The sequence below is a fragment of the Phyllostomus hastatus genome, unplaced genomic scaffold, assembly GCF_019186645.2.
Source record: "Phyllostomus hastatus isolate PE091 unplaced genomic scaffold, TTU_PhHast_1.1 phas_contig_468, whole genome shotgun sequence".
NCBI classification, from domain to species: domain Eukaryota; kingdom Metazoa; phylum Chordata; class Mammalia; order Chiroptera; family Phyllostomidae; genus Phyllostomus; species Phyllostomus hastatus.
Window position 1 is genome coordinate 4,179,085 of NW_025333884.1, and position 26,508 is coordinate 4,205,592.

The 26,508-nt window shown below is 55.3% G+C and overlaps 1 protein-coding gene across 3 annotated transcripts in view; it reads right to left on the bottom strand.

The window, feature by feature from the left end:
- The window catches only part of SLC8A2 (solute carrier family 8 member A2), a 29,615-nt gene extending 4,790 nt beyond the window's left edge, over nucleotides 1-24,825 (bottom strand). The window contains exons 1-8 of one of the 3 annotated variants that reach the window (XM_045845385.1): nucleotides 24,702-24,825; nucleotides 19,199-19,889; nucleotides 13,452-14,116; nucleotides 7,297-7,719; nucleotides 2,916-3,019; nucleotides 2,756-2,773; nucleotides 1,341-1,465; nucleotides 966-1,065 (exon numbers count right to left, since the gene is read on the bottom strand). In XM_045845385.1, the coding sequence (XP_045701341.1) occupies nucleotides 966-1,065; nucleotides 1,341-1,465; nucleotides 2,756-2,773; nucleotides 2,916-3,019; nucleotides 7,297-7,719; nucleotides 13,452-14,116; nucleotides 19,199-19,873 (2,110 nt within the window). In that variant the 5' untranslated portion in view covers nucleotides 19,874-19,889; nucleotides 24,702-24,825. Of the gene's footprint in view, nucleotides 1-965; nucleotides 1,066-1,340; nucleotides 1,466-2,755; nucleotides 2,774-2,915; nucleotides 3,020-7,296; nucleotides 7,720-13,451; nucleotides 14,117-19,198; nucleotides 19,890-21,672; nucleotides 21,742-24,334; nucleotides 24,484-24,701 lie in introns of those variants that run through there. The other 2 variants (XM_045845383.1, XM_045845384.1) reach the window with 2 other exon arrangements.
- Between the last annotated feature and the right edge of the window lie 1,683 nt (nucleotides 24,826-26,508).

Consider the following 26,508-nt stretch of genomic DNA (forward strand, 5'->3'; position numbering starts at 1 on the left):
TGCATAGGGCTGGGTCCTGGGGTCCCTCAGAAACAGACGTCGAAGAACATGACCTCAGAGGGAGATACACTTCATTTCTCTTAGGCCTCCAGTCTGAGTCTCTAGGCCTGCTACCTAGTAGTTTTCCATCCCCAAAGCCTGGTTTCTTTTGATCCCACCGTGGACCGGTTTCTTTCCCACCACAATCCCTTGTGTGCGTTTTCAGTTCCCACCAGATAGGCCTCCCTGAAGGAGAGCTGATGTTGTGTAAGGGACAGAAGCCCTGAGTTCTGCTTCACCCCTTTCTGGATCCCCTGCAGGACTTCAGGCCTGCCCCTCCTCCGTTCCCGTGTCTCAGTTTCCCCACTCTGTATCACAAGGGACTGAGTCTGTGATCCAAGTGCCATAGTGTCTCTGGCCACAGGGGGGCAGTGAGAAGCCATCTGAGGCCTAAGGAGGGTGGGAACTGAACAGGGGTGGGGAGAGCTGGGAGCTGTGGTGACTGTCTCCATGGCAACAGAGGAGCCCAGGCTCTCTCTGGGGAAGCCTTGCCATTTAACCTGTTTCCACCCTCTAATCACCAGACACCAGGAGGAAGTCTGGGCAGGCACACCTCCTCCCGCAGCACCGCCCCTGTCTCTCAGCATCTTCCCGCCCTCACTCTGGCCTCCCACTGCTTCCTGACTACCTCCGCCCCCCTCTCTGCATCTCTTTCTCCGAGATGCCCTGTGCACTCTGTGTGCCTGTCTCTCCTGTTTGTACCTCTCCCCACCTTTTCATCCTCCTGTACCTGTTTCCTTCTCTGTCTTTTCCTTTTCATCTGCCCTCTGTGTCTTGCCTGTTCCCTTTTCTTTCCTATCTCTCCGCCCTTCTCTCCTTCCCTGTCTTTCCATTCATTTCTCCCTGTGTCTCCCTCTGCCACCCTACTCCTCTCTCTCTCTCTCTCTCTCTCTCTCTCTCTCTCTCTCTCCTCCCTTCCCACTTACCTGCGCTCACCGTAATGGCCTCTAAAAACTGCTCCCTCCATGAATGGGTTCCAATCACCAAAGCCAAGTTCGTTTTCTTGATGAGTTTATCCACGGTGTTCTGGGGATGGAAGGGTGGGGAAGATGTCACTGCTGGTAACCAATCCAGAGGGTCCCGTGAGGGACTGGGGTTGAGGGCCCACACCCCATGCTCAGGGGTCTGCAACCTTCCACACCCTGGAGCCAGGCTGGGAGGCTGAGCTGTCCATGGTGCTAACGGAGGGACCTGGAGGATGGCTCCCTTCCTTGTGACCCTCATAGTCTATCCCCTCTTAGACTCTCTCCAAGGAAACCACTCAGACAAAACTTCAAGAAAGTGAGGCCCTAGGAAATCACCTTAAAATCATATGACTCCTCGATGATGACCTCCAGACGGCAGTTTTCCCCAAGCACCGGCTTGCCCATCTCCGCTATCCTTCGAGCCTCCTCCTCCTCCGCTGTCAGCTTCCTGTCCCCATCCCCTGCAGCGTGAGGCGTGGGAGTTAGACTCCAGGGAGGTCTGCCCAGCTGGGCCTGTGATGCCTTCACTACCCATCTATGTCCTCTGAGGAGCCTCCTCAGTGACCCTCTGCAGCCTGTCCCAGCCTCCTCTCTGACCACCACTATCTCCAGCTTGAGTTCTAGCTCCTGTGGCTGAGCCATGAGGTTAAGTTTGTGGGCTCTGGGGTTCCTATGGTGGGCACTCTGTGACCTTGGGCAATGCTCTGGCCTCTCTGTGCCTCAGTGTTCATATCTACAGAGTGGGCACAGTGCCTGCCTCACAGGGGGTTTGTGGGAGTTAAAAGTGCTAATTCACATGAGGTATTTAGAACAATGCCTGTTACATGATAAATAGTTAGAAATGTTGTTTTCTGTATTATTATCACCAACATCATCATCAATATCATCAACATCCCTGAAGGAGGAGGCCTAGTCTCCACATCCAAGCTCTGAAAACACCCTAGAGTATGTTTGAGGGGTTGCAGAAAGATGGGGAGACCCAATTTGGTACAAATCTTGAACCTAGACCTCTTATAACTGGCCCTGAATTCACTTATCTCCCTAAAGTATGTTGATCCTTTGCTCCAAGCCCAGCACCAACCCAACCTTAATTCCCAGAAGAAAGCCCACCCACCAGAGAGGCACGCTCTCAGAAAATGTTGCCTGAGCAAGAAGTGCCTTTTGTGTTCTACTGGGATTCAGGGCCTATTTGTCACAGCAACTTGCATTACTTACCCTGGCTATTACAATTTTTAGTCCAGCCTTAATTCTAACCCCAAACCCCAGTCCTACTTTCTCACCATCTTCTAGCCACTGACCCTAGCCCTGACTCTCACCCCAGCATCAGAGCCTGGCCCCAATTCTAATCACAAACCCAGAAACCGACTTCCATCTTAACTCTAACTTTGACCCAGTCCTAATCCTTATCTCAAATCCTAACCCCACCCCAGTCCTAAAAAAACCCCAAGACTGGCTCCCTCTAATCCCACCACAAACCCAGATCGGATTCTATGACTCACCCCGCACCAATATCAACTACAAACAGAACATGATCCTTGGCCTCCAGACCCCCAGCTGTACCCCCAAACTCCACTGGCTCTACCAACTCTAAGGCCAGCTCCAAACCATACCCAGCCCCAGTCTACCTTTTTCTCACCTTTGACCTGCCTCACACCTGACCTGGAAGAGTAGCTTGAGGCCATGACCCTCCCCTGAGATGCTCCCTTCAGTGTCCCCCTCTCTAGCTAAAGCCAGGAGGTAACTCCACTCACCTTGATTGAGCAGCAAAGCTGGGGAGAGACAGACAGAGAGAAAGTGAGATGACTTCCCTGGGCAGCTCAGATGCAAGAGTTTGAAGGAGCGCCCACCATTGATCTCCCAAGGGTCTCCCCACCCCCGGACTTTTTATCTCTCCCACAGCTCACCCCTCACCTGAAATCCCTCGCTTAAGCCACTGCGGCTGGCCCAGCTCGATGAAGAAATTATCCTTTTTCTCATATTCCTCGTCATCAACTATCTTCACCTGAAGAGTTTTCCTGAGCGGGCAGAAGCAGGACACCCGGCATGAGGCCCCTCCCCGGAATCATCAGACACTTGGCCTCTTAGTCAGCCAGTAGCTGGAGCGCCCCCTACCTCTCAGGTTCTGTAATCTCATGTAATCCTCAAAACCATCCTCAGAGGAAGTCCCCGCCCCCCACCTCATGATCCCCATTTGGTAGAAACAAGCCCAGAAACAGCTGAGAAAGCAGAGGTTCATTAAAGAGCAGCAACCCGAGGGATTCCGATACAACCGAAGTTAGAGCGCGTCCTTCCTCTGCTCACCGCGTTCACAGGGCTCCCTTCTCACCCAGGATCAAAGCCAGAGTCCAGCGGCCCGCAAAGCCCTGTGCCTCCTGGCCCCTGGTCCCTTTCTGGCCTCAGGCCCCCCGCCCCCATGCTCTCTCACGCCAGCTGCCAGATACGTAGCCCCTCACTGTCCCTTGAACTGCTAGGCCTGCCCGTGTCTCAAGGCTTTTCTTCCGCTGAGGACACTGTCCCTCCAGGCTCAGCCCCTTCCTTCCTCTGCTTCTCAAACTCCACCTTCTTCTTCTGTTTCTATAGATTTTATTTACTTATTTTTATTATTAGAGAGGGGAAGGGAGGGAGAGAGGGAAACATCAACGCGTGGTTGCCTCTCACGCGCCCCCTACTGGGGACATGGCCTGCAACCCAGGCATGTGCCCTGACTGGGAATCGAACCGGTGGCCCTTTGGTTCACAGGCTGGCGTTCAATCCACTGAGCCATACCAGCCAGGGCTCCACCTCATTTTTCAAGGAGGCTCATTCCCATTAGCTTCTTTAATACTGAAATCCATCCCTGCCCCCACCCCAGCACCCTGACCCCCTTCTCTGCTCTCTGTCTTCTTCCTTCTAACCCAGAATGTACTGTCCTTTGCCATTTGCCTCCTTGTGTTAAAATTCAAGTTCCTCTGGGGCAGTGATCTTCATTCGTTTAGCTCTCTGCTGTATCCCCAATGCCCAGAACAGCGCTGGACACAGGGTGGGTCCTCTGTAAATATTAGTTAACACGAACCCTTCCGCGCAGGAGGCCATCAGCTTCCTGCACTCTGCCCTGGTCATATCTGGAGGGTTCACTGAGTGCTAATTGATTTTCTCAGCATCCCCACTGCTATGGTAACCAGGGGGTGGCAGGGGAAGAACAGCCAGAAGTTCCCCCTCCCCCTCAGGCACCAAACCCGTCCCCTCATCACAGACCCACCGCCCCCGGAAGCCCACACTCTCCCACTGGCAGCACTTTCCGCGGCAGGAGCCACAAGGCCCAGCCCCAGAACCCAGAAACACAAACACCGGCCCACACAGTCAGCCAGCAGAGGAAGCGCAGCCAATCACACCGCCCACACCCGCACACCATCACACCCCGCAGCCGTTCCCAGTGCAGTGGCAACATCGCGGGGACCAGATGCCCTGAGCGCGACGCCCCCAGCACAGCCCTGGAGATATGGCCCACCTGCAGACCCCCAGTGGCGCCCCGAAGACTCTGCTTCCATAGATCTTGCTTTTTATGCCTTTTGGGGTCTGGTTATTCCCTTCCACGTCCCTCTCTCTCTCTCTCTCTCTCTCTCTGCATCTCGGTCTCTCTTTCAATCTTCCTCCATTTCTCTCCCCATCTCTCAGCCTCTGCCTCTATCTCTCCGTCTCCCTGGCTCTCTGTGTCTGCCTTTCTTTTTCTTATCCTCACCCAAGGACATGTTTGATTTTGGAGAGGGGGAAAAGGAGGGAGAGGGAGGGGAAACATCCGTGTGAGAGAAACATCAATCTGTTGCCTCCTGCACACGCCCCTACCAGAGAAAGAACCCGCAACCTACGCATGTGCACTGACGAGGAACCAAACGTGCAACCTCTCGGTTTCTGGGATGATGCTCCACACAGCTGAGCCACGCAAGGGCCAGGGCTCCCTGCCTTTCCTTATCCGCTCTCTCTCCGCCTGGGTCTCTCAGTGTCAGCGAAAGGAATGAGGAAGTCAACACAATCCAGGCCAACGGGTCACCAGGGCCATCTCGACAGGCAAACTCACAGGCCGCAGTGACACCCAGGCAAAGACAGACACACACAGGACGGTCATGTGAGGACATATGCCCACCTCCACCCTCACCCCCTCCCGCTCTCAGAGTATTTTAAATTTTCTGTGGGTGGAACCAACGGCTGGCCCCCACCCCGGGAGTGGGCTGGGAGCTGTCCGCGGTGCTGAAACGCCGCGGCAAGGCGCGGGGTCCACAGGAAAAACGCTCCTCACACACCCTGACACACGCAGGCAGCTGCCGACAGGGTGACAAGCTGACAGGCTGATGCACACACACACACCTCCGACGCTCACGCTCTCGAAGACACGCCATGATCCACTGACACTCGGTGACTGACACACACGCCAACAGGTACCCTGACAAGTGTGCCCTTGGGGAACCCAGGAGGAGAAACCCAACTGGTAGGGGACAGCAAGACAGACTAGAGCTAGACAAGGGCAGGACTTCCTGGGGTCAAGGGAGGAAGCCTTCCTCCCCAGCCTGCCATGCCATCGCCCTGGTGCCTGCCTCTGTGTTTCCTGCAAACCCCACTCTCCCACCCCTGTGGCCTCTGATCTCAGACTGTTCTCTTTCCCACGCTGCTTGCTCTTCTCTCGCTGATCCAAAGTCTTCTTTCTCTCTGTTGCTTCTCTTCTCCCCTGGTTCCCACTGAGTTTCTCTCAGTCACAATGTCTCTCTTCATCTCCCCTGGGATCTCTCTCCCTCATCTTCCACTATGTCCGTCTCTCAGTCTCTCTCTCTCCCTCTCCCAACATATCTCTGTCTCTCAGTTTCTCCCTCCCTCGGCCTCTGTCCCTAAGTTTCTCTCTTTCCGTGTTTCTGATTCTCTCCTGTCTGCCTGACTTTCTCACTCTGGCTCTCCCTCTCTCTATCTCCCCATGTCTCCTCTGTCTCTGGGCATCTGTCTGTCTCTCTCTCCTTGCATTCTCTCCCCTCTACGGACGGTGCTTTCAGCCCCCAACCCAAGTTTTCAATCCAAGCTGGACCTTGAGAACGATGGGAAGGTATGGAGAATCCGTTACCGAAATATAACCCAGACCAAACAGCTAGACACTGGGGACAGAGCCCTAGAGATGAACGGAGACCCGGAGGGAAACTGCCGGGAGAGACAGAGAAGCAGAGACGCTCGGGGAGACCTGGAGAGAGGGAGAGCGGTGGGTGAGAAGCTGGGCGGAGGCCCAGGCTCGGAGGCTGGGAGGAGGAGGGGGAAGGTGCGCGGCGGGGACTCTGCTCCGTGGGGGGAGCGTGGGCGGCAGGAGGAGGGAGACAGACGGGCGTGCGGGGGCGGCGGAAGGGAGCTGGCAAAGCGGGAAGGCGCCCGCTGCAACCCAGGCGAGCGGGAGGGGGAGGTGAAGCGGCAGGCGCACAGGGGGTACGCGGGCATCCATCTGCGGAGAGCGGTGGCCGGGCGTCTGGGTGTGAGAAGATCCCTGATTGTGTTTCAGGGTGCGCGTCGGTGACTTTGTGTGGTTGTATGCTGCTCGTGCGTGTGTCGGTTGTCTCTGTGTGTCTACAGATGTACGCCTGTGTACCCAGCTCACCTCCCCGGACTCCACACCCACCGCCCCAAACCCCAGCCTCCCGTTTTCCGGAGGCGCCCTCATTCATTCCTGCTCAGTCTTTCCCAAAGCACCGCCCACACTCCCCTTAGGTCTCTGGTTTCCTCAGGTGCTACTTACTACTCACAAGCCTCACCACATTTCCTTGTCCCCGCCCTTTTCCGCTCTCCTGGTTTATTTCCTTGTGTCCCTACCCAGATGTCACCCGTGCCTTAGACCTTTAATCCATTCCACAGAATTTCCTCTTCGGCAGGACCCTCCCCTCATCTACTCAGGCCACAACCCACCTCCACTAGCTACAGATTAAGCCCTCCACACTCCGCTGCCCAGGCCTTTATCTTCCTCTCCTCTCCTCTCGTCTCCTCATCCGACCCCTGCTCCTCAAGTTCCACCCTCCTCTCTCAAACCAGCCAAGTTCTCCCAGGCCCCGCCCACGTTCCATGCCCTCATCTAGGCCACACCCCATCACTCCTGTCTCCTCCTTCTTCTCTCCTGGCCCGCCCCCACTCTGGGCCCCGCCCACCTGCCTTGACCTATTTCCCACCCAGGAACCACCCATTCGTAGTCCACGCCCACTCCCAACCACGCCCACCCAGCCCACTTCCCATGTATGGCCCCGCCCCCTCGAATAGGCCCCGCCCCATCCCCGGAGCTGCTGGAGGGGTCTCTCACATGGTTTCATCGTCGCCGAACTCGAGCTCGCCGCACGCGTCCTCGTAGTGCACACCGCCACCGCGCGCTGTGCCGTCCACCGTGCGGTAGGGGAGGCGCACAGTGCCGCGCGCGCCCGAGCTGCGCACGACGCGCACGTCCACGGTGCCCATGCACTCGCTCACGTGCAGCAGGCGGTCCTGGAAGGAGAAGATGCCCGCGTGGTCGTCGTCCAGGATGGTGACAGTGGCCAGCAGAGGCGCCACCAGCCGCCCTTTGGGCCGCCCTCCGCCGTCGGGCTCGAACATGCCCTGTGCATCGCCCACGCGCAGGTTCAGCAACCTCACGAAGAAGTGCTCGTCCTCCTCAAAGATGTCGTCGTCGATGATACCGATGCGCAGCTCCTTCTGCGTCTCGCCTGGCTTGAACACCAGCGTGCCCTCGCTGCAGTGAAGGAGCCAGAAAGAAAGGAGTGAAGGGCCAGCAGTCCTTCAGGGGAGGGGAGTCAGCGCAGGCTTCCCGGAGGAGAGGGTGGTGCCACGGGACAACTCACAGACATAAGAGTGGACAGGCATTAAACAAATTATACCTAGGTGGAATCAGGATGGGCTTCTGGAGGGAAGGGGATCAAGACAGAGTTGGTCCCTACCACAGGGGAAACGTGAGGGTTAGGAGGGCCAGCATTATGTAGATAATGATGAAGGTGACATCAGGGCAGGCTTCTTGGGGGAGGCGCTAGTGAGCAGGAGCCCTCCAGGCAGAGGTAACGGCACATGCAAAGTCCCAAGGTGGAGTGGGAATCTGGAGGGTTCCACAGACAAATGTCAAACCTTACATTCTGTGGGGGATCCCGTTAAATTGCAGATTCTGGTTCGGTAGAGGCAGGTTTCAAAACTCTGCATTTCTAAGTAGCTCCCAAGGGATGCAGGTGGTCCTGGTAAATGGACCACACTCAGAGAAGTGATATAGGGCCCAGAATTGACCTTGTTACACTCCTGACAAACACTTCTCTGTTCCCAGGTGCTCCCAAGAGAAAGGCCACGCCCCTTGACTGGGCCCCATTCATTCACCCAACAGACACTCCCTAAGCACCTGCCCCGTGCCCTGTGCCCAGCACGGCCGCGGACACAGCAGTGCACAGCCTCTGTCTTCATGGGGCTCACAGCTTCGTGGCAGAGCCATAGCACAGTGACAATGACACATTTAGAGATTTAATTACAATTGATTCATTCTCAACAAATGTTTCCTGAACACCTGCTGTGCGCCAGACCCTGTTCTAAGTGCTGGGGAAACAGCAGTGAAACCAGAGCATAGCAGGGTTCTTGCTCAGCTGTTCTAGTGCAGGAGATCAATAGTGGACATGTCGTGAGGTGGCGAGGTGCTAGGGAGAGAAGTAGAGGGAGAGGGGGGAGAGTGAGGAGGGGGTGATGCCTTCAGGGGGGTCAGAGGAAGCTTTGCTGAGGAGGTGGCATTTGAGCAGTGACCTAAAGGTGGGAGCCAAGTGGGGGGGTATCTGGGGAAGGGTATTGGTGTTAAAGGGAACAGCCAGTACAAATGTCCTGAGGCAGGAGTGGGCCTGGAGCGTTTGAGGGACAGCAGAGAGGCCTGTGTGGCTGCAGTGGAGGGTGACAGGTGACGCCTCAGAGGGGGGGATGGGAGCAGGTGTCATAGGCCTTGGTGGGCCACGCTGAGGCCTGTGGCGATTACTCCAAGTGAATTGGAAGCCCGGGAGGCCTGGGAGCAGAGGAGGGGTGTGAGCTGGCTTAGGTTTGCAGAGCGTCCGCTGTGTAAGTCTCTGAGGCACGTACGAGATGCTGTATAATGGGGCAGCGGAAGGAACAAGGCAGTGACGTTATGTGAGTCAGGGTGAAACTTTGAGGGGACAGGGAGTGAAGGGGCTCCCCCTGGCAGGGCCGCAGACATCAAGGTGACTTTGGGTTGTTGGTGCACCTGGAAGATCTTTAACTATCCCTCCCAGCCCCTCCCACCGTGCACTTCAGGGGCTTGGCTCTGGTTCTGGAATGCGCTATATGAACTACAGGTGTTCATTATCTTTACTTTGTCACTTTCATAAGAAAGGGCCCTGAGCTCCAGTTGCCCGAGGGAAGCCCAGCCCTGTGGGAGGGGCAGATGGGCCCCTAGGTTCTGGCAAAGCGGCGGAGCCTGATGATAAGACCTGGAATGGAGGGAATAAGGGGAGCCTTGTTGGGGAAGCCGACTATCCCCCCGGGGGGCGCTGGCTACGGTGGCTAAAGCGCCCAGCCCTGCGAGCCTACATGCTCCCAGCTGGGCTGGGCCCCATGCCAGCTGTACGATCTCAGGCAGTTAGGGCTCTGCAGCCCTCTGAGCCTCAGTGTTCCTCATCCGTAAAATGGAGCTAATAATAGTGTCTGCCTGATGGAGTTACAGGATTGCATTAATACAGGAAAAGCACTCAACAAAAGCTGGCTAGTAATATTTGCATGTTCAGATTAGAATCTTAGAATCCTGAAGTTATGGGATGTTAGAAATGTAAACTTGTTAACAAACAAGTGTTGCTGAGGATGCTGAGAAAAGGGAACTCTCGTGCACTGTTGGTGGGAACAAAAATCGGTGAAGCCACTGTGGAAAACAGTATGAGATTCCTCCAAAATAAAAAAAAAATAGAACTACCTTATGACCCACGAGGTCCACTTCTGAGTATTTATCTGAAGAAATCCAAAACACTAATTTGAAAAGATAGCCCTGGCTGGTGTAGCTCAGTGGATTGAGCACAGGCTGCAAACCAAAGTGTCTCAGGTTCGATTCCCAGTCAGGGTACATGCCTGAGTTGCAGGCCAGGTCCCCCAGCAACTGCACATTGATGTTTCTCTCTCTCTCTCTCTCTCTCTCTCTCCCCCTCCCTCCCTTCCCCCTCTAAAAATAAGTAAATAAAATCTTTTTTAAAAAGAAAAGATATATGGATCTCTATATTCATTGCAGCATTATTTATTTTTAGACAGAGGGGAAGGGAGGGAGAGAGGGCGAGAAACATCAGTGTGTGGTTGCTTCTCACATGCCCCCTACTGGGGACCTGGCCTGCAACCCAGGCATGGGCCGTAGACTGGGAATCGAACCAGCAACCCTTTGGTTTGCAGACTGGTGCTCAATCTACTGAGCCGCACCAGCCAGGGCACACTGGGGCATTATTTACAATAGCTAAGATATGGGAGCAACTGAAGTGCCCATCAGTAGATGAGTGGAGAAAGATGTGGTACATATATATATATACACAATGGAACATTATTCATCCATAAAAAAGAATGGAATTTTACAATTTGCAACAATGTGGATGGAGCTAGAGGGTATTATGCTGAGTGAAATAAGTCAGACAAAGAAAGACAAATACCATATGACTTCACTTATATGTGGAATGTAAAAAACAAGATAAATGAACAAAGGAAACAGAAACAGACTCATAGACGCAGAGAACAAACTGGTGGCTGCCAGAGGGAAGGGGGATGTGGTATCTGGATGAAAAGGGTGAAGGGCAGCCCTGGCTGGTGTGGCTCAGTGGACTGAGCACCAGCCTGTGAACCAAAACATTACCAGTTAGATTCCCAGTCAGGGCACATGCCCGGGTTGTGGGCGAGGGTCCTGGTTGGGGGTGTGCGAGAGACAATGTTTCTCTTGAATATTGATGTTTCTCTCTCTCTCTCTGCCTCCCCCATTTCCCTCTCTCTAAAGAATAAATAAATAAAATTGAAATAACAAGAGGAAGAAAAGGGTGAAGGGAGTAAGAAGTACAAACTGGCAGTTACAAAATATCATGGGGATGTAAGCACAGCACAGGGAACCTGGTCGGTAATACTGTAATAACCATGTACGGTGCCAGGCGGGCACTGGACTGGTCGGGGGGATCGCTTTGTAAATTTAATAAATGCCTAAGCACTGTGTTGTATGCCTGCAACTAATATAATACTGAATATCAACTGTAATTGAAAATACTTGAACAAGAAATGTAAACGTAAGGGTTGGTAGAAGGTGGTGATTTTGGCACCATCTTTACCAGTTAAACTGGACGTCGTGTCACCAGGAAGGGGACGAGTGGGTGTCATGTGCCTCCTGGTGCCGAGGAGAACACGGCATCCACAAGGAAACAGCAGACAAACCCAAACCGAGGACTCTTCCAGGAACCAGCCTATCATCTCCAAAGGTGTCGGGGCCACAGAAGCCACAGAGAGGTGGAGGGGGCTGACCCAGCATGAAGGAGACTGAGAGACAGGACAGTCAGACACAATGTGTGCTTCTGGGATGGGTGGGGAGAGCGGGAAGGAGTGAAGACATGGCCCCAGAGGATGCTGCAGGGACCACCAGGGAGCTGTGAACACGGAGCATACACTGTAACAGTATCGATTCAGTATTAAACGTCCTGAGTGTGATCATCGTTTCTGATTATGTAGGAGAATGTCATGACTCTCAGCAGATGCATGCAGGGTCATGCTCTCTGCGACTCAGAGTGCCACGATTATTACATTATGTATAAAGTGAGAGCCCTGGCTGGTGTGGCTCAGTGAATTGAGCCCCGGCCGGCAAACCAAACAGTAGCCAATTTGATTCCCAGTCAGGGCACATGCCTTGGTTGTGGGCCGGGTCCCCAGTAGGCGGCGCGGGAGAGGCCACCACACATTGATGTTTCTCGCCCTCTCCCCCTCTCTTACCCGTCTCTCTAAAAATAAATAAATAAAATCTTTTTTTAGAAAAGCGAGAGAGTGAAGGCAATTGGGACAAAAACAGGAACAGTTCGTGAATCTGGGGGAGGGGCTGGCCTGCCATGTGACGGCCGCACGGAAGACCCGTGAACAGTTCGGGGACAGGGTGAGAGGGAGGTGTGGCACGTGACTTAGACAGCTCCCGCGGGCAGCTCAGCCACCAGCAGCCTCTCTTGCGTCCCCTGCTTCAGTCTTCTTCGCAGCTCTTACCACTTCCTGACACGTTTACGTATTCAGTGTATACTTCCTAATGACCTGTCTTCCCTGTGAGGGCGCTGACTCCATCTGGGCGGGGACTTTGTGCATTTCATTCACAGCTGGTCTCTACGGCCCAGACCCATTGCTGACACACAGCAGACACGCGGCAGGCGTTACTATGATAGGGAACTATGGGAGACGTGCACGGCAGTTAACCAACTATCTTGTAAAGCTCCAATTCTTGGAAGAGTGTGGTATGGAGAGAATTACAAATAGATAAAGAATTTTGTGGGCCACGTGAAGACAGAAAATTTATCTTGTGGAGCCTTTTATGTTGAGCCACTGAAAAAGCAGCTGGTACCACAGGGCAGGTGCTCAGTAGAAATTGCTGAACGAGGGAGGATCACAGGTCTGCCCAAAGGGGCGTGAGGAGAGGGCCGGGAGACTCAGTAGGGTGCTTTATGGTGGAGCTGAACCCCTGGGGACAATTTGGGCACTGTTGCCCTCCTCTTATCCTACTTTAAGATTTTATTTATTATTTTTAGAGAGAGAGAGAGGGAGAGGGAGAGAAACATCAATGTGTGATTGCCTCTATGCACACCCCCAACTGGGGACCTGGCCCAAAACCCAGGCATGTGCCCCAACTGGGAATCGAACCAATGACCTTTGGATTTGCAAACTGGCACTCAACCCACTGAGCAACACCAGCCAGGGCCTCTTATCCTACTTAATTTTCCCACATAGCACTGATGTTTTTACATGTTCAATAGTTTACGGCCTTATTGCAACTGGAGGGTGGGAGCCATAGATGTCTTGTTGACCACGATATGCCCATGGCACACAGTAGGTGCTCAATAAACATTTTTACTTTAGTAATAGGGTGTGTGGGGGTGGCGTAATTGTTCTACCCGGTAACAACCTGTGTAATGGAACTACAACACTAACAGTGCAGTGCCAAGCACAAGAACCCACAGGTTATAATGAACAGAGAAGGGGCAGCTCAGGGATCCTGGACACTCGTGTTCTCTTGTCCAGCAGCGCCAGCCAGATGTCAGAACAGTATCTGGTGCAAAGTAGGCTTTCGATAGTGAATGAATGAATTGAATGAATCCTGCAGGCCCGCCCACAGCAGAGGAAAGGTGGGGCCCACAGGTAGCCAGCAGACCCGTGAGCCCAGAGGCTGCCGGATGGCGGGGCCTACGACCTGCGAACAGCGACCCCTGCCTCCCACCCCGTACTCGTACCCACCTGTACTCGTAGTCCGAGCCAGCCTTGGCGGAGCCGTCCTCCGTGCGGTAGTCCACGTAGAAGGTGCTGTTGCCCTCACCGCCTTGGCAGGTGACTGACAGCAGCACGGAGCCGCAGTTCTCCAGGCAGTGGTAGAGGCTGGGCTCGAAGAAGATGTGGCTGGCGCCGTCGTCCTCGTCCTCGCAGGGGCCCTCGGCCGGGGAGGCGCGGCGCGAGGCGTCTGCCGCGTGTCGCCGCAGCACATTGCCCGCTCCGGTCATCATCCGGGTGGCCTGGATGCGGTAGAAGGCGCGGCTCTTCTGCTGGTGCAGCAGTGCGTAATAGTTGGCAATGCCCACCAGCTGCTCCAGGTCCTTGTCCGGGTGCTTCTGCTTGAGGTCCTTGAGGATCTGGATGACCTCGCGGCGGCTGGCGTCCAGCTCCCGGGCATCGACGGGGCCCGGGCCCAGGCCGCCCACCTCGCCCGGCACCTCGGCGCCCACGAACGTGCCGTCCAGCTCGATGCTCTTGGGGGGGTCGCCCTCGGCGCCGATGATGATGCCGCTGCGCGGGTCGGTGCGGTAGCGCTTGTACACGTACTTGTAGAAGAGCAGCCGCTTGTCGGCCATCCAGGCGAACACCACGCACACCGGGAAAAACACGAGGGTCAGCAGCGCCTCCCACACCTGCGGGCAGCCGCGGGTCAGGACCGACTGCCATGCCGCCAGGGGGCGCGCTCGCAGCCGCCTGCCTGCCGGCTCTCAGCATCAGTCTCCCCAGCCTGGGTGCCTAACCTCAGCAGGTGCTCCCGCGTCCCTGATCCGCATCTCTCCACCTCTCTCCCCATCTCGGAGCTCCGTCTCTGACCTTCTCTCCCCACCCCCCGCCCTCAGCCCCGCTCTTTTTGTCTCCCTTGTCTCTGTCTCCCCGCATCTCTCTCTCTGTGTCTAGGTCTTTGTCTCTCTCTCCCTGCCTCTGTCTCATCCTGTGTGGATTTTTTATCTTCCCTCCTACTTGGTCTCTTTTCCTTTCTTGGTACCTCTTGTGGCACCTCCATGTCTATATATATGGAAAGATACATATATAAATATATATTTAAAGATTTTATTTATTCATATTTTTAGAGCGAAGGGAAGGGAGGGAGAAAGAGAGGGCGACAAACATCAATGTGTGGTTGCCTCTCGCGCGCCCCCTACCGGGAACCTGGACCGCAACCCAGGCCTGTGCCCTGACTTGCAATCGAACAGGTTACTCTTGACTTCGCAGGCCGGCGCACATCCACTGAGCCACACTAGCCAGGGCAACGTCCTTTTATATATTTTGTATCAAATATCTCTTTCCCTTGTGAGATTCTTCAGAGTCTCTTTCTCTGTCTCTGCCTGTCTCTCTCCCTGCATCTTTCCTGGCCTCCTCATTCATCCACTTTTTCCCACGCTGGGAACGGTGCCCAGGTGCCCAAGTGCCAGGAACCCAGATATTCTCAGCCACCACCAAGGGAGTGCCCTCCCCACCCTGCCTCCTCCCACAGCCCCCAGTCCCGGCCCCTGCTGTGGGGGCAGAGCTTGTGACTTCTTGCCTCCCTCTCCCTCCACCTTTTCTCTCCCTGTTCCATTCCCCACCCACCCACCCCAGGATGCCTCCACTTCTCCAGACCCCAGCCGTGGTCCAGGGTCTGCACTGCCCACCTTCTCCCCAAGCTCCCTGGATTCCCCGCCACCACCAGGGAGTGCAGCCCTGGCCGGGCTCTCCTGCCTTAGAATTTGGCCTTTGGGGACAGGACTCTGGTTCTAAAAGAGGCACAGCTTGGCTCCTCTCATAGCCTCGAGAAATGAGTTTCCATGTTTACACCCTGCCTCCCTGGAGGGCTAGCCTGCGCTCAGTCCAGACCCTGGGATGTCTGGCCCGGCCTCTTGTCTGGGAAACGGGGACATCCCCAAGACTGAGCCGGTCACGCACCTCTAGCACGCGGCATTGTCAGTTCCTGACACTGGGAAAGCACTCAGAAAGTGAAATTCCCATTCCTATCATCATCATCATCATCATCATCATCATCACCATCACTAGTGCTGTTATCATGGGCTCACTGAAGTCCATGATATGCCTTTCTCGTTAAAGATAAGGAAGAAAAGATGACAGAGTGTTTACTATTACGAGGTCCCAGAGGTATCTTAAACACAAGTGTGGTAGGGAAAATATCTTTTCATATCCAGTCGCCAAAGGCCCTTGTCACTGTGTTTATTGATGGTTCAGGGAAAGGGCAGGACTCAGACACGGCACACCTGCACCAAAGCCACCGGGCAGGCTTGGGAAAAGCAGCCGAATTTCCTGCACAAGCTGTGAACGGAAGCCTCGCCTTGTAGCCGCTGTGTATATTGCGGGGGACTCTCTTTTAATGAGAAGAAAATCCCAAACCCCTAAGATTGGCTTTCCTCCCTGCAGGTAAATAAAAGGAGATTCTAGCCCTGGTTGGGAGCCAGTGGAGGCGTCAATGGCTAGAGCAGCATCCCATACACCTGAAGGCTGTGGGTTCGGTTCCCGATCAGGGTGTGTACGGGAGGCAACAGACCAACGTTTCTCTCTCACACCCATGTTTCTCCCTCTCTCAAATCAATAAACATCCTCAGGTGAGGATTTTAAAAATAAATAGTAAAAGGAGATTCTAGCAAATTCCCATCTTCCTTTTAGAGCACCCACTGCAAAAGGGCATGGGGACTTGCCCTCCTTGGGAGAGGGGTGAGACAGACACCTCAGGTCTCAGTGGACAGGAGCACCCCCAAAAGGGGGCATCAAAAATCTAGGGGTGCATATGGGTTGCCACTTCAATTGGGGGAGGGGATATGATCCCAGTCTGGTGACACCCGGTGACCCATGGGACAGCCACCCATAATACAGAATTGTCCCATGTCCTGCCTGACTTTGAAACCTCCTATTGAAAACCCTGCCTATAATAATTAGAGTCTAGCCCTGGCTGGTGTGGCTCAGCTGGTCGGGCAAACAAAAGGTCGCCAGTTCGATTCCCAGTCAGGGCATATGTCTGGGTTGCAGGTTCTGTACCCAGTCGGGACATGTACAGAAGGCAGCCAATCAATGTTTCTCTCTCACGTTGACATCTCTCTCTTTCTCTTTCTCGTTCTCTTTCCCTCTCTCTAAAATAAAAAGTAATTAAAAAAAATAATATTTGGAGCCTAGAACTCAACTCTCTCTTATGTATATATAAGGCATTTTTCTGTATGGTTTAACACATGTCGAATACACTAATTTTTAACCTTGTAGCTACTTGCTCTTCCTCCTGAATCCTTGCATGGAATGATCTCTGATCTTTCTCTTTCTTTTGATCCCAAACTGGTTCTTTATAAGTAGGTGCCAGCATCTGGCTCCCTTATCATGACTTATTTTTAAAAAGATTTTATTTCTTTATTTTCATAGAGAGGGGAAGGGAGGGAGAAAGGGAAGAAGAGAAACATCAGTGTGTGGTTGCCTCTCACAGGCCCCAAACTGGGGACCTGGCCCGCAACCTAGGGAATCGAATTGGTGACCTTTTGGTTAGTAGGCCTGTGCTCAATCCACTGAGCCACACCAGCCAGAGCTGAGCTGTCTTTCTCACGGACGAACTAGACCTTGCCTATGTGGGTGGCTTTCCAAAGTCAGTATAATGCCTGAACTTTGACATAAAGGAAAACCATCTCTCACAGAACAGTGTGTGTTCCCACACGCAAATGCTCTGGCTGGACTACATTAAAGGTTGTGATGAGGCCCAGGCTGACTGTTCGAAGCCCTTCCACACGCAGCAATTGCTGGTCCTCATGTCATCCTCTTGGGTTAGTGCTGTGACGACCCCCAGCTGGTGGGGGAAACTGAGGCACAGAGCAGGTAAGGAACTCGACCAAGGCCACACAACTCAAAAGCAGCAGAGCTGGGATTTGAACCCAGGCCCCTGGCTCCAGGGTCCACGCACCAAACTGAGGCTAGAAGCCCTCTCTCTTATTACCTAAGAATCTTGTATCAGCAGATTAAAGGGGACATAACAAACTATCTGTTATAAAAAAAAAAAAAGGAGCCTTGGGTATGAAGGGTTAAGAAGCAGGGGTCTAGTTCAAGCCCCTTCCACAGTTGGAATGTGAAGACTGAGGCCCAGAGAGGGTATGGATTTTGCCTGAGGCCACACAGCTCTCCTGGAGAAAATCCAGAGCCAGACCAGTCTCATCACTGTCACAGCTCACTGCATCTATGAGACACTGTGACATCTTTCTCTCAGGCCAGCTCCTTCAGTCACTTCACAGAAATGTCCCTTTAGTCTGGTCCCTGTTACTCCAAGACGGGTCCTCTGAGGCTACTTCACCCAGACCGTGGAGTCTCACACCCTCGGTGCCCTACATCAGAGCCAGTTCCTTCTCTGGGGGGGATCTCTCTTCCACCCCCACGCTGACCCCGCCTCTCATCCACGGTGCCTGAGACTTGTTTCAGTTTTGGTGTAAATCCTCATCAAAGACTATTTTGAAAACCTAAGTCAGGAGACCGTCCTTCTTAACAGCGCCCGAGAACTGTGATGCACCGCTCTGTACTTTTCGCTATGGCCACCAGGAAGCTCGGTGCCGAAGTTCTGGGCAATCACAGCAACTGCCTCTCCCCTTCCCTCATCCCCATCTTCCGGTGCCACCTGCCCCTTCCCTCTCTGTGTCCTTGCCTGCTAAGAATTTTCATGCCTCTACCTTCAGATCCTTCCTGGAAAGAAACACGGAACTGGCAAAACCTGACTGATACGCAGGAATAGATTCCACACGTGTGAAGGAATCCTGGGTAGCCTCAAATAAATTATGCATGTGTACGAATGAATTAGGCAGGCCCATAAATAAATTATGCAAATGTAGACCGCCGTGTCTCCGGATTGTGGAAAATAGATTAGGCAAATGTTTTAAAGGAAGGCTCCGCAGGGTGCGGGTTAAGACACTGGACAAGTGTGAGGCAAATGGGCATGTGAGTGTGGGTATAATTATGCAGCTGGGCCTCAGTTCTGTATCGCTCTTGGAGTAAATTATGCAAAGTGGCCTTTGCTGTGGCCTGAGCTTATACCTATGCTGAAGGGAGTGTGAATTACAGGGAAGCCACATAAATTATCCTAACGACAGCACTCGATGATGAATAATGAATGAAGGGTGCAGACCACGGCCGCACAGCTGGTAAATGCAGAGTTTGGTGACACAGACGTGGGAGTGTCTCTGAGCACGTCCATGGGTAAATTATGCAAATAGCACCAAGTTACCCAAATCAATTAGCACTGTCAGAAAACACAAGGCTGGGTCAGGCAACCACAGCATGAATTGTGCAAACGGGGGGTGCATTATTGCAAAAGTAGCAATAAATAACGCACACAGCTGGGGGAGCAGGGAAGCGTGAACGCACCTAGCAAAGACCTGGCTACACTGTGAACCGCTGTCTGCCTCCCACACATTGTAAGGACTCTGGCAGTGCATGGGGTACCCGTGCCAGGGTGAAAAGGATGGGTACATTGCAAAAGGCACCCCACTCTGGGCAGATGAGCCCTTTCCAGGGTGTGCACACCCATCTAGACAAGGCTTGGGGCCACCCACTGGGCTCCAGCCCCAAGCTCTCGGACAGCGCGTGACCCGCACGGCGTAGCTGGCGGCCCTCTGGGAGGCAAGCATGCATTTCTGCAGATGCAGAAATCGACTCTCTGAGCCCAGGGAACCGCCCCTCTGGGTTTGTCAGACACACGGGTGCCAAGGAGGTGTCCGCGGGTCCTTGCTCACCTGGACCACCCCCGGGGAAAAGACGGCAAGGATGAGATAAAGCCAGACGTAGGCGAAGATACTCCAAGAGGCCGTGACGAAGAAGACCCTCAGGTGCTTGATCTTGCGGCTCTCGCCAGCCGGGATGACGTAGATGCACACGGCGATGACCACGAACATGTTGAAGGCGGCGCTGCCCACGATGGTGCCGGGGCCCAGCTCGCCCGCCTGGAAGTTGTGGCCACAGACCTCGATGACGGACAGCAGGATCTCGGGCGCCGAGGAGCCCAGGGCCATGAGCGTGAGGTTGGACACTGTCTCGTTCCAGATGCGGACGGTGCCCACGCTGGTCTCGCCGTTGGCCTTGGTGATGGTGATCTCCTTCTCCTTGGACGTTATGACCTCAATGGATGCCATGAAGCGGTCGGCGATGATGGACACGCCCAGGAACATGTAGACCATGGCCACAAAATAGACCACGGCCCGTGCTGCCTTGTCGCCCAGCGACGGGTCGTCGGGCTCCCAGACGGGCAGCAGGACACCCGGCTGGCAGCGGTTGGAGCCCTGGCAGACCTCCGTGCTGGTGTCGCTGTCATTGGTGGCAGGAGGCGGCAGAGAGGGGGTCGGGGTGGCTGCCCCCGAGCACGGGGGAGCCCCCAGGAGGAGTGTGAATCCCACCAAGGCCAGGGGAGCCATGGAGGGTGGTGGGGTCCTGCGGGGGGAGAGGAGGAGGAAGGCTGGGTGAGGGGAGCACACATCTGCCTGACACACAGGAGTCGAGGCTCTCTGGGGGTGGGGACGGAGACAGCAGCTGTGAGGATGGGGACCGAGGGAGACACAGAGAGACAGAGACCAAGGGAGAAAGACACAAAAAGATAAACACAGACGCGCAGCAGATGGGAGCGTCACTCGGTCCGACCACTTTGGGAAACTGTAGCTGAACACTGCGCAAACTCCGACTCAGCAATTCCACTCCCAGGCATGGACCCAAAAGAAACAGGTCACGTGTCCACCAAAAGACACATGCAAGGACGTTCACGGCAGCTTTATGGATAATAGTTGCTATCTTGAAATAACACACATACTTTTCAGCAGTAAAAGGGAGAAATGTGGCAAGGGGTGGGGCATACTGTGGAGTACTATACAGCACTGAAAAGGGAGTGGGCTTCAGATACACCCAGCGACACAGATGAATCTCATAGACATGCAATGCATGCATGAAGCAAAGTATAGCAAACACAGGCTGAGCCCTGGCTGGTGTGGCTCAGCGGACTGAGCACCAGTCTGCGAACCACAGGGCTGCTGGTTCGATTCCCAGTCAGGACACATGCCTGGGTTTCGGGCCATGTCCCCAGTAGGGGGCAGGCACATGTTGATGTTTCTCTCCCTCTCTTTCTCCCTCTTTCCCCCTCTCTCTCAAAATAAATTTAAAAAATCTTGTTAAAAACAAACACACACAGGCTAAATGATTTAGTGGGTGAGGGAAGCAGCCGAAAGTGATCCATTAGGGTGATTCTAAGATTTCCGACTTGGCCTTTCCTGCTCGGAATCTGGGCAGTGGTGGCAGCTGAGTGTCTGTGTGTCTGTCTCAGGTGGGGCTGGGGAGGGGCTGCTGGAGGACCTCTCCCACATCCCTCCCTCTCATGGGGGTCTCTCCAGTACCCCCAATCTCGGTGAGCTACGTGACATATGAATCCTGTTTTGGGGTTTTTGTCCCGTTTGTGGGTATGGGGGTCTCGACTGTTTTAATATTCTCTTCTTGCCTCTGGTCCTGGGTTTGAGTGGCCATTTCTGTGTTTTGTCCAGGTCTCCTTTAAAAATGCAAATCAGTTCACATCTCACCTCTGCCCAGAAGCCTCCCCAGCTCCCTTCTTGCTCAGAGTACCACGGCCCTCCGTCTGGCTCACCGGACCTCACGCGATCTGGCTGCCACTCCGTCTCCGGCCCCATCTCTCTCTTTCTCGCTCAGTCGGCCCCAGTCTCACTAGCGCCTCCCTGGTCCCCCAACTCGGGCAAGGTCTTGCCTCAGGGACTTTGCACCTGCTGGTCGTCTTTTCCAGACTCTCTGCTCCACATGTCCACTCCCTCTGCCCCTCAGGGTCTCCACTCACATGCTGCCTACCCTGACCTTTCTATTCAAAATGACACCAGCCCCCCCGGGAGGAGTCCACAGCCATTTCACAGATGAGAAGACCAAGGCTCAGCCAGGTCAAACCACTGGCCTGGAGTCTCACAGAAGCAACTCTATGGCTCCCAATTTCTCTCTCCAGGAGTGGCCCAGACTTCCAGCTCCTCTGCCCCACTGCATCGCCATGGCAACCCAATAGACTATAAAAAAAGGAACTGAGAGAGGAAGGGAGGGGTCCTCTGAGCCTCCACCAACCCCCACCCCTCTCTCCACCACCAGCCTCATTTCTTGCAGCACCTTAATATTTCTGTCTGAAAAAAGTTCTTCCCAGAGTCTAACCCACAGCCTGCTCCCTATGCACACCCACCTCCTCACACACTCCCGGGCTGGGAGCTGGCTGGCTGCTCCGGGAGAGAGGGAGCAGCGTGTTGGCAGAACCTCCTGGGGAAGGATAGTGTGTGTGTGTGTGTGTGTGTGTGTGTAGGCGGGAGAGGGGGGGTGATTCTTAAAGGGCCACCGCACAATTAGCCCCGTCGGCAGGTCCCCTAATGATATGTCTAATTAGCAGCCCCCTAATTAGCAACAAGTTAGGCATAATTACAAACCCACCAAGATCCAAAGCAAAGACTCACGCTCTTCTCCCTCCTTCCCAGCCTTCAGGAGGAACTAGGGCCACCTGGGAGTCGAGAATCCATCTAAAGCATCTTAATCCTCTCTCTCATGGGAGGACCGTGGCCTGGGAAGTCCTCTCTCTAGTCTAACCACCTGTCCCTCCCTCCGTCGCCCTCCAGGGAGGCCAGGGTCCCAGAGAGCTGCCATGCCTGCTCTCCCTGCCCAGGGGCTGGACAAAACAGCAGGTTCAATCCCTTTTCCTTAAAAACCTGGCTTCCTCTCACGGAGGCCTTAGGAGAAAAGAGAAAGCACAAGATAAATATTTGTGAGATGAACAGCACGAGGTCTGAGCCCTGTCGCTGGGGACAGCCGAAGGCGGGGGGGGGGGTCCTGCAGGCTCCTGCTTCTGCCGCTCCCTGTCCGTCAGCAGTCAGCAGCACGGAAACCTAATCCGGGTCTGGAATCCAGGGGCAGAGGGATCAGGTTGAGGCCAGGGTGGGAGGCGGGCGGGCAGATGGCTGGCACCGTCCCCGGGGGCTCTCTCTCTCTGCACTCCTGTGGGCCAGCGGCCAGCTGGGTCATCCCTAGAGCAAGCTCCAGCAGGGGTCCAGCCCGGCATGAGGGAAGGGTGGGCCTGACTGTGCTGGCGGAGGGGGCCGGGGTGCCCGCTGCCCCTGGGATGAATGTGGAAGGTGGGGAGAGATTTTCGAGGTGGGGACCCGGGCTTCTGAAAATGCACTGACTGATTCAGGGTGAGCCATGCACCCTCGCAGCTGGCGATCACACACACACACACACACACACACACACACACACTGCTCGGTGCTTTGATACGCCGATGGGTAAACCCAAGTCCAGGAGGGGAAGAGCTTGGCCGAGCCACACCGCTCCAAGTGAGGGGCCAAGCGGAGACGGCAACTCAGCGTGTGCGACTCCCGAGCTGGACCCTCTCTCACCCGTTGGGAGCCCCCCGTGGGCACCTGGGGACTCACCCCACCTCGGCGTGGGCTGTGCACTCAGGCGTGCACCTCTCCCCTTGTCGCCCACCGGCGCCCGCCTCCTCTGGGGCCCCCTTCCCTCCAGAAAAAAAGAAAAGTATTGGCCAGGGACCTCTAGACTCAGAAGGGCCCTCTCGGCGCCGCCAGTGGGTGGTGGAGCAGCTTTTGAGGTCCATCCCCACAGGGAGACAGGTCTGAATGGGGTGAGTGGGATGGAGGCGAGACTGCAGGAGGGACTGGCCTGGGATCCAGTGCTGTGCCTGGAGCAGGAAAGCTGCTCAGAAACTGTGAAGAGGCTGAATGAGTCGTGAATGGACAAACAGCAAGAGATGTGGAAGTTAGACCGCAGGCAGGACTGGTCTGTTCCGTGTGAGGAGGAATGGCGAGGTCAGAGGGAAGAAAGGGCTGGCTTAACCTGTGCTACAAAGGGTCCAGGTTAGACTGCAAGGACTGGCCTCAGAAAGCCAGAAACAAGCGGGGAGTACCAGCGCTCAGTCTTCCGGGAGGGACGGGGGGGTGGGGGGCACCCGCTGGATGGGTGGGAGGGAGTTTGTCTGCAGAAGGGACAGGAGTTCGGGGACTCCTCACCTTCTGGGGGAGCCCACCCTGTAGGGCAGATCTTGTCCCTCCAGGTCCCCCCCTCCCCCCGCCCCGCCAGGGGTGGAGGCAGAGGTGTGCGGGAGAGTTAACGGGCTCCCAGGGAGAAGAAGAGAAGAGGAGGAAGAGAGAGAGAGGCAGGGGCCAGACACCAAGAGACAGAGGGACAGGGGAAGGGGCAGGGAAGACGGAGGAAGATACACACCCTGACTCGGGGACAGACAGACAGACAGACAGAGCCACAGGAAAGCTGAGACAGGGGAAGCACGCAGAGATGGCGAGAGAGGAAGGCAGAGAGGAACAAGGACTTATATAGAGACGGAGCTGGAAAGGCACAGAAGGGACCCAGGCACAGGGGGACGCGGGCAGAACCGGAGCGGAGAGAAGCAGAGGGAGAGGGAGAGGAGCGGAACTCGGAGAGACAGGCGCACTCCGCAGGACAGAGACCCCTGAGAGACGTGCCACAGACGCTGAGACCCAGACACAGGAAGTGGGGGGCGGAGGCAGCGCGCTCCAGAGGCGGGGGAAGGGGGGCTTCCCCAGATCTCCCCCAGACGGCGTGGGATGGTCTCGCCCCCTCGGTGCCCAGGCGGGGCGCCCCCCACCCAGCCTGCCACACTCCCTGGAACGCAGGAGGGGCCGAGACATTGGTTGCTGGTGGCGCCCCCACCCCACCGAAGGGCCCTGGTATCCCCCACCTAGAAGATGTAGCCCCCCACCCGCCATAAATGAGTTCAGGGAGAAGCAGCCCCTGGCTCCACAAACGCCCTCCTCCACCAGCCTGGGGAGACACATGCCCCCACTTATCTGGGGGTCTCTTACCTGCAGCTACAGCCTGGGAAAGGTCCCCCCAGCACTGGGAGGGCAGTGGTGGGTGACTGCCTGACAGAGAGAGAGAGAGAAAGAGAGAGAGAAAGAGAGGGAGAGAGAGAGAGGGAGAGAGAGAGAGGAGCTGGAGACTGAGAGGGAGAGCCGGGGAGAGGGGAGGGAAGGGGATCGAGGGAGGAGAGGAGGAAGGGGGAGGGACACGGGGGAGGGGAGCTGGCAGCGAGGGAGGAGGAACGGTGGCGAGAGGGAGGAGGAAGAGGCGGGGAGAGGGAGGCTGCCGTAGGCGGGGGGAGGCTTGGGGAGGGGCCTGGAGGGGCCTCGATGGGAGGAGGCAGCCCAAGCCTCCCACCTAACCACCCACCGGCTTCAGCACCACTGGCAGGGACAGCGGCGGAGGTCGCTCTGTGTCTGCTGGCGCGTGGAGGATGTGGGGGGTCATTCGGAGGCATCCCCCGCCTCCATCCCCAACACACATATAGTCTCTGATCCATATAAGGGTCAAAGACGCAAGAAAAGCTACAAATAGTTACAGGCTCTCAGAACTGGGCGGAGGACAGGAATGTTTAGCCAGTCAGATCCAAATTCACAAGCCGTGCCTGCAGACAGAACCTCAGGCCGGCCCCCAGCAACCACAAAGGCACCCATTAATAATAATACCAGCAGCTGCCGTTCACACGTCCTTACCACGGGCCAGGTGTTGTTACACTCTTTTGAAATTTTTTATTAGCGCTTGACATGTTGATACAATGCCCTCACACCAACCCTGAAAGGTAGGCACTATTAGCTTTATTTTACAGATGGGGAAACTGAGGCACAGCGCGACCTGTGGCTTTGGGCTCTAACAGGGGTGCCCAACCTTTTGGCATCTCTGGGCCACACCAGAAGAAGAGTTGTCTTGGCCCACACACTAAATACATTGTGGTGCATAATCACAAAAATATCTCAACGTTTTAAGTAACTTTATGATTTTGTGTTGGTCCAAATTCACAGCCATCCTGGGCTGCATGTGGCCTGCGGACTGCAGGCCGGACACCTCTGTGACTACACCCTTTGTTTTCTAATCCTCACCTGAGGACACTCTTTTTATCACTTTTACAGAGAGAGGAAGGGAGAAAGGATGAGAAACATCAGCCTGGACTGGGGATTGAACCCACAACCCAGGCATGTGCCCTGACCGGTTGGAGGATGACGCCCCAGCTGAGCTGAGCTGCACTGGCCAGGGCCTGGCTCAGGCCCTTCCCCCTTCCCCTGTCACTACATGGTCTGGGACCAGAAGTCAGAAAGCGAATCATCCTTTTTTAATTTTATTTTTTAGAGATGGGATGGAGAGAAACATCACTGTGTGGTTGCCTCTGGTGCACCCCATACTGGGGACCTGGCCCATAACCCAGGCATGTGTCCTGACTGGGAATCGAACAGGAGACCTTAAAGTTCGCAGGCTGGTGCTCAATCCTCTGAGCCGCACCAGCCAGGGTGGTGGCCCAGGCTCTTGAAGACAAATTCGAGGCTCCTGAAGTGGACACATGCCTGCACGCTCCCCTCCTCAGGGTGCACACGCTCCACAGACCTGCACCATCAGTAACCAAACTCACCCAGAATCCTCAGGGGCCCACTCCTGCCCAGGACGAAGGTGATGGAGCAGGTGGGCAGTGGAGAGGAGGGACCCTGCCCATGAGGAGGACAACTATTTCCCATGCTTGAGGCTGGATATGGGAGATGTGAACACAGGGGTGCCGAGAACTGGTGGGCTGCCTCCCACAACCCGCTGTGGGCAACTGGCAGCTGGGCTGTCGCCATAGGTGCGGGGACCGGACCGTCAGGGGCACTCCCACAGCAGCAGGCAGGTGGCCAGAATGACCTCTCCCGAGGGAAGCAGAGTCCCACCCAGCCTCTGGCCCCACGAGGAAGGAGCCCACCTTCCCCGCCAGCTCGTCCTGCTCAGGAATCCCTCCCCAACCCTCCTGGCCGATTCTGCTCCTGGGCTCTGGTGGGGGAGGGCAGGACTTCTGTCACCCTGGGCCTCCATGGTCCCTGAGATGTAGGCCTCTGACCCCTCCTCCTGGAGCCACAGAACAGGGTGCTTCCTACAGCCACGGGCTGCAGCCAGCAGCCTGGTCTCCCACCCCCTGGACCCCCAGTCCTACCTCAGCACTCACCAGTGGGGATCA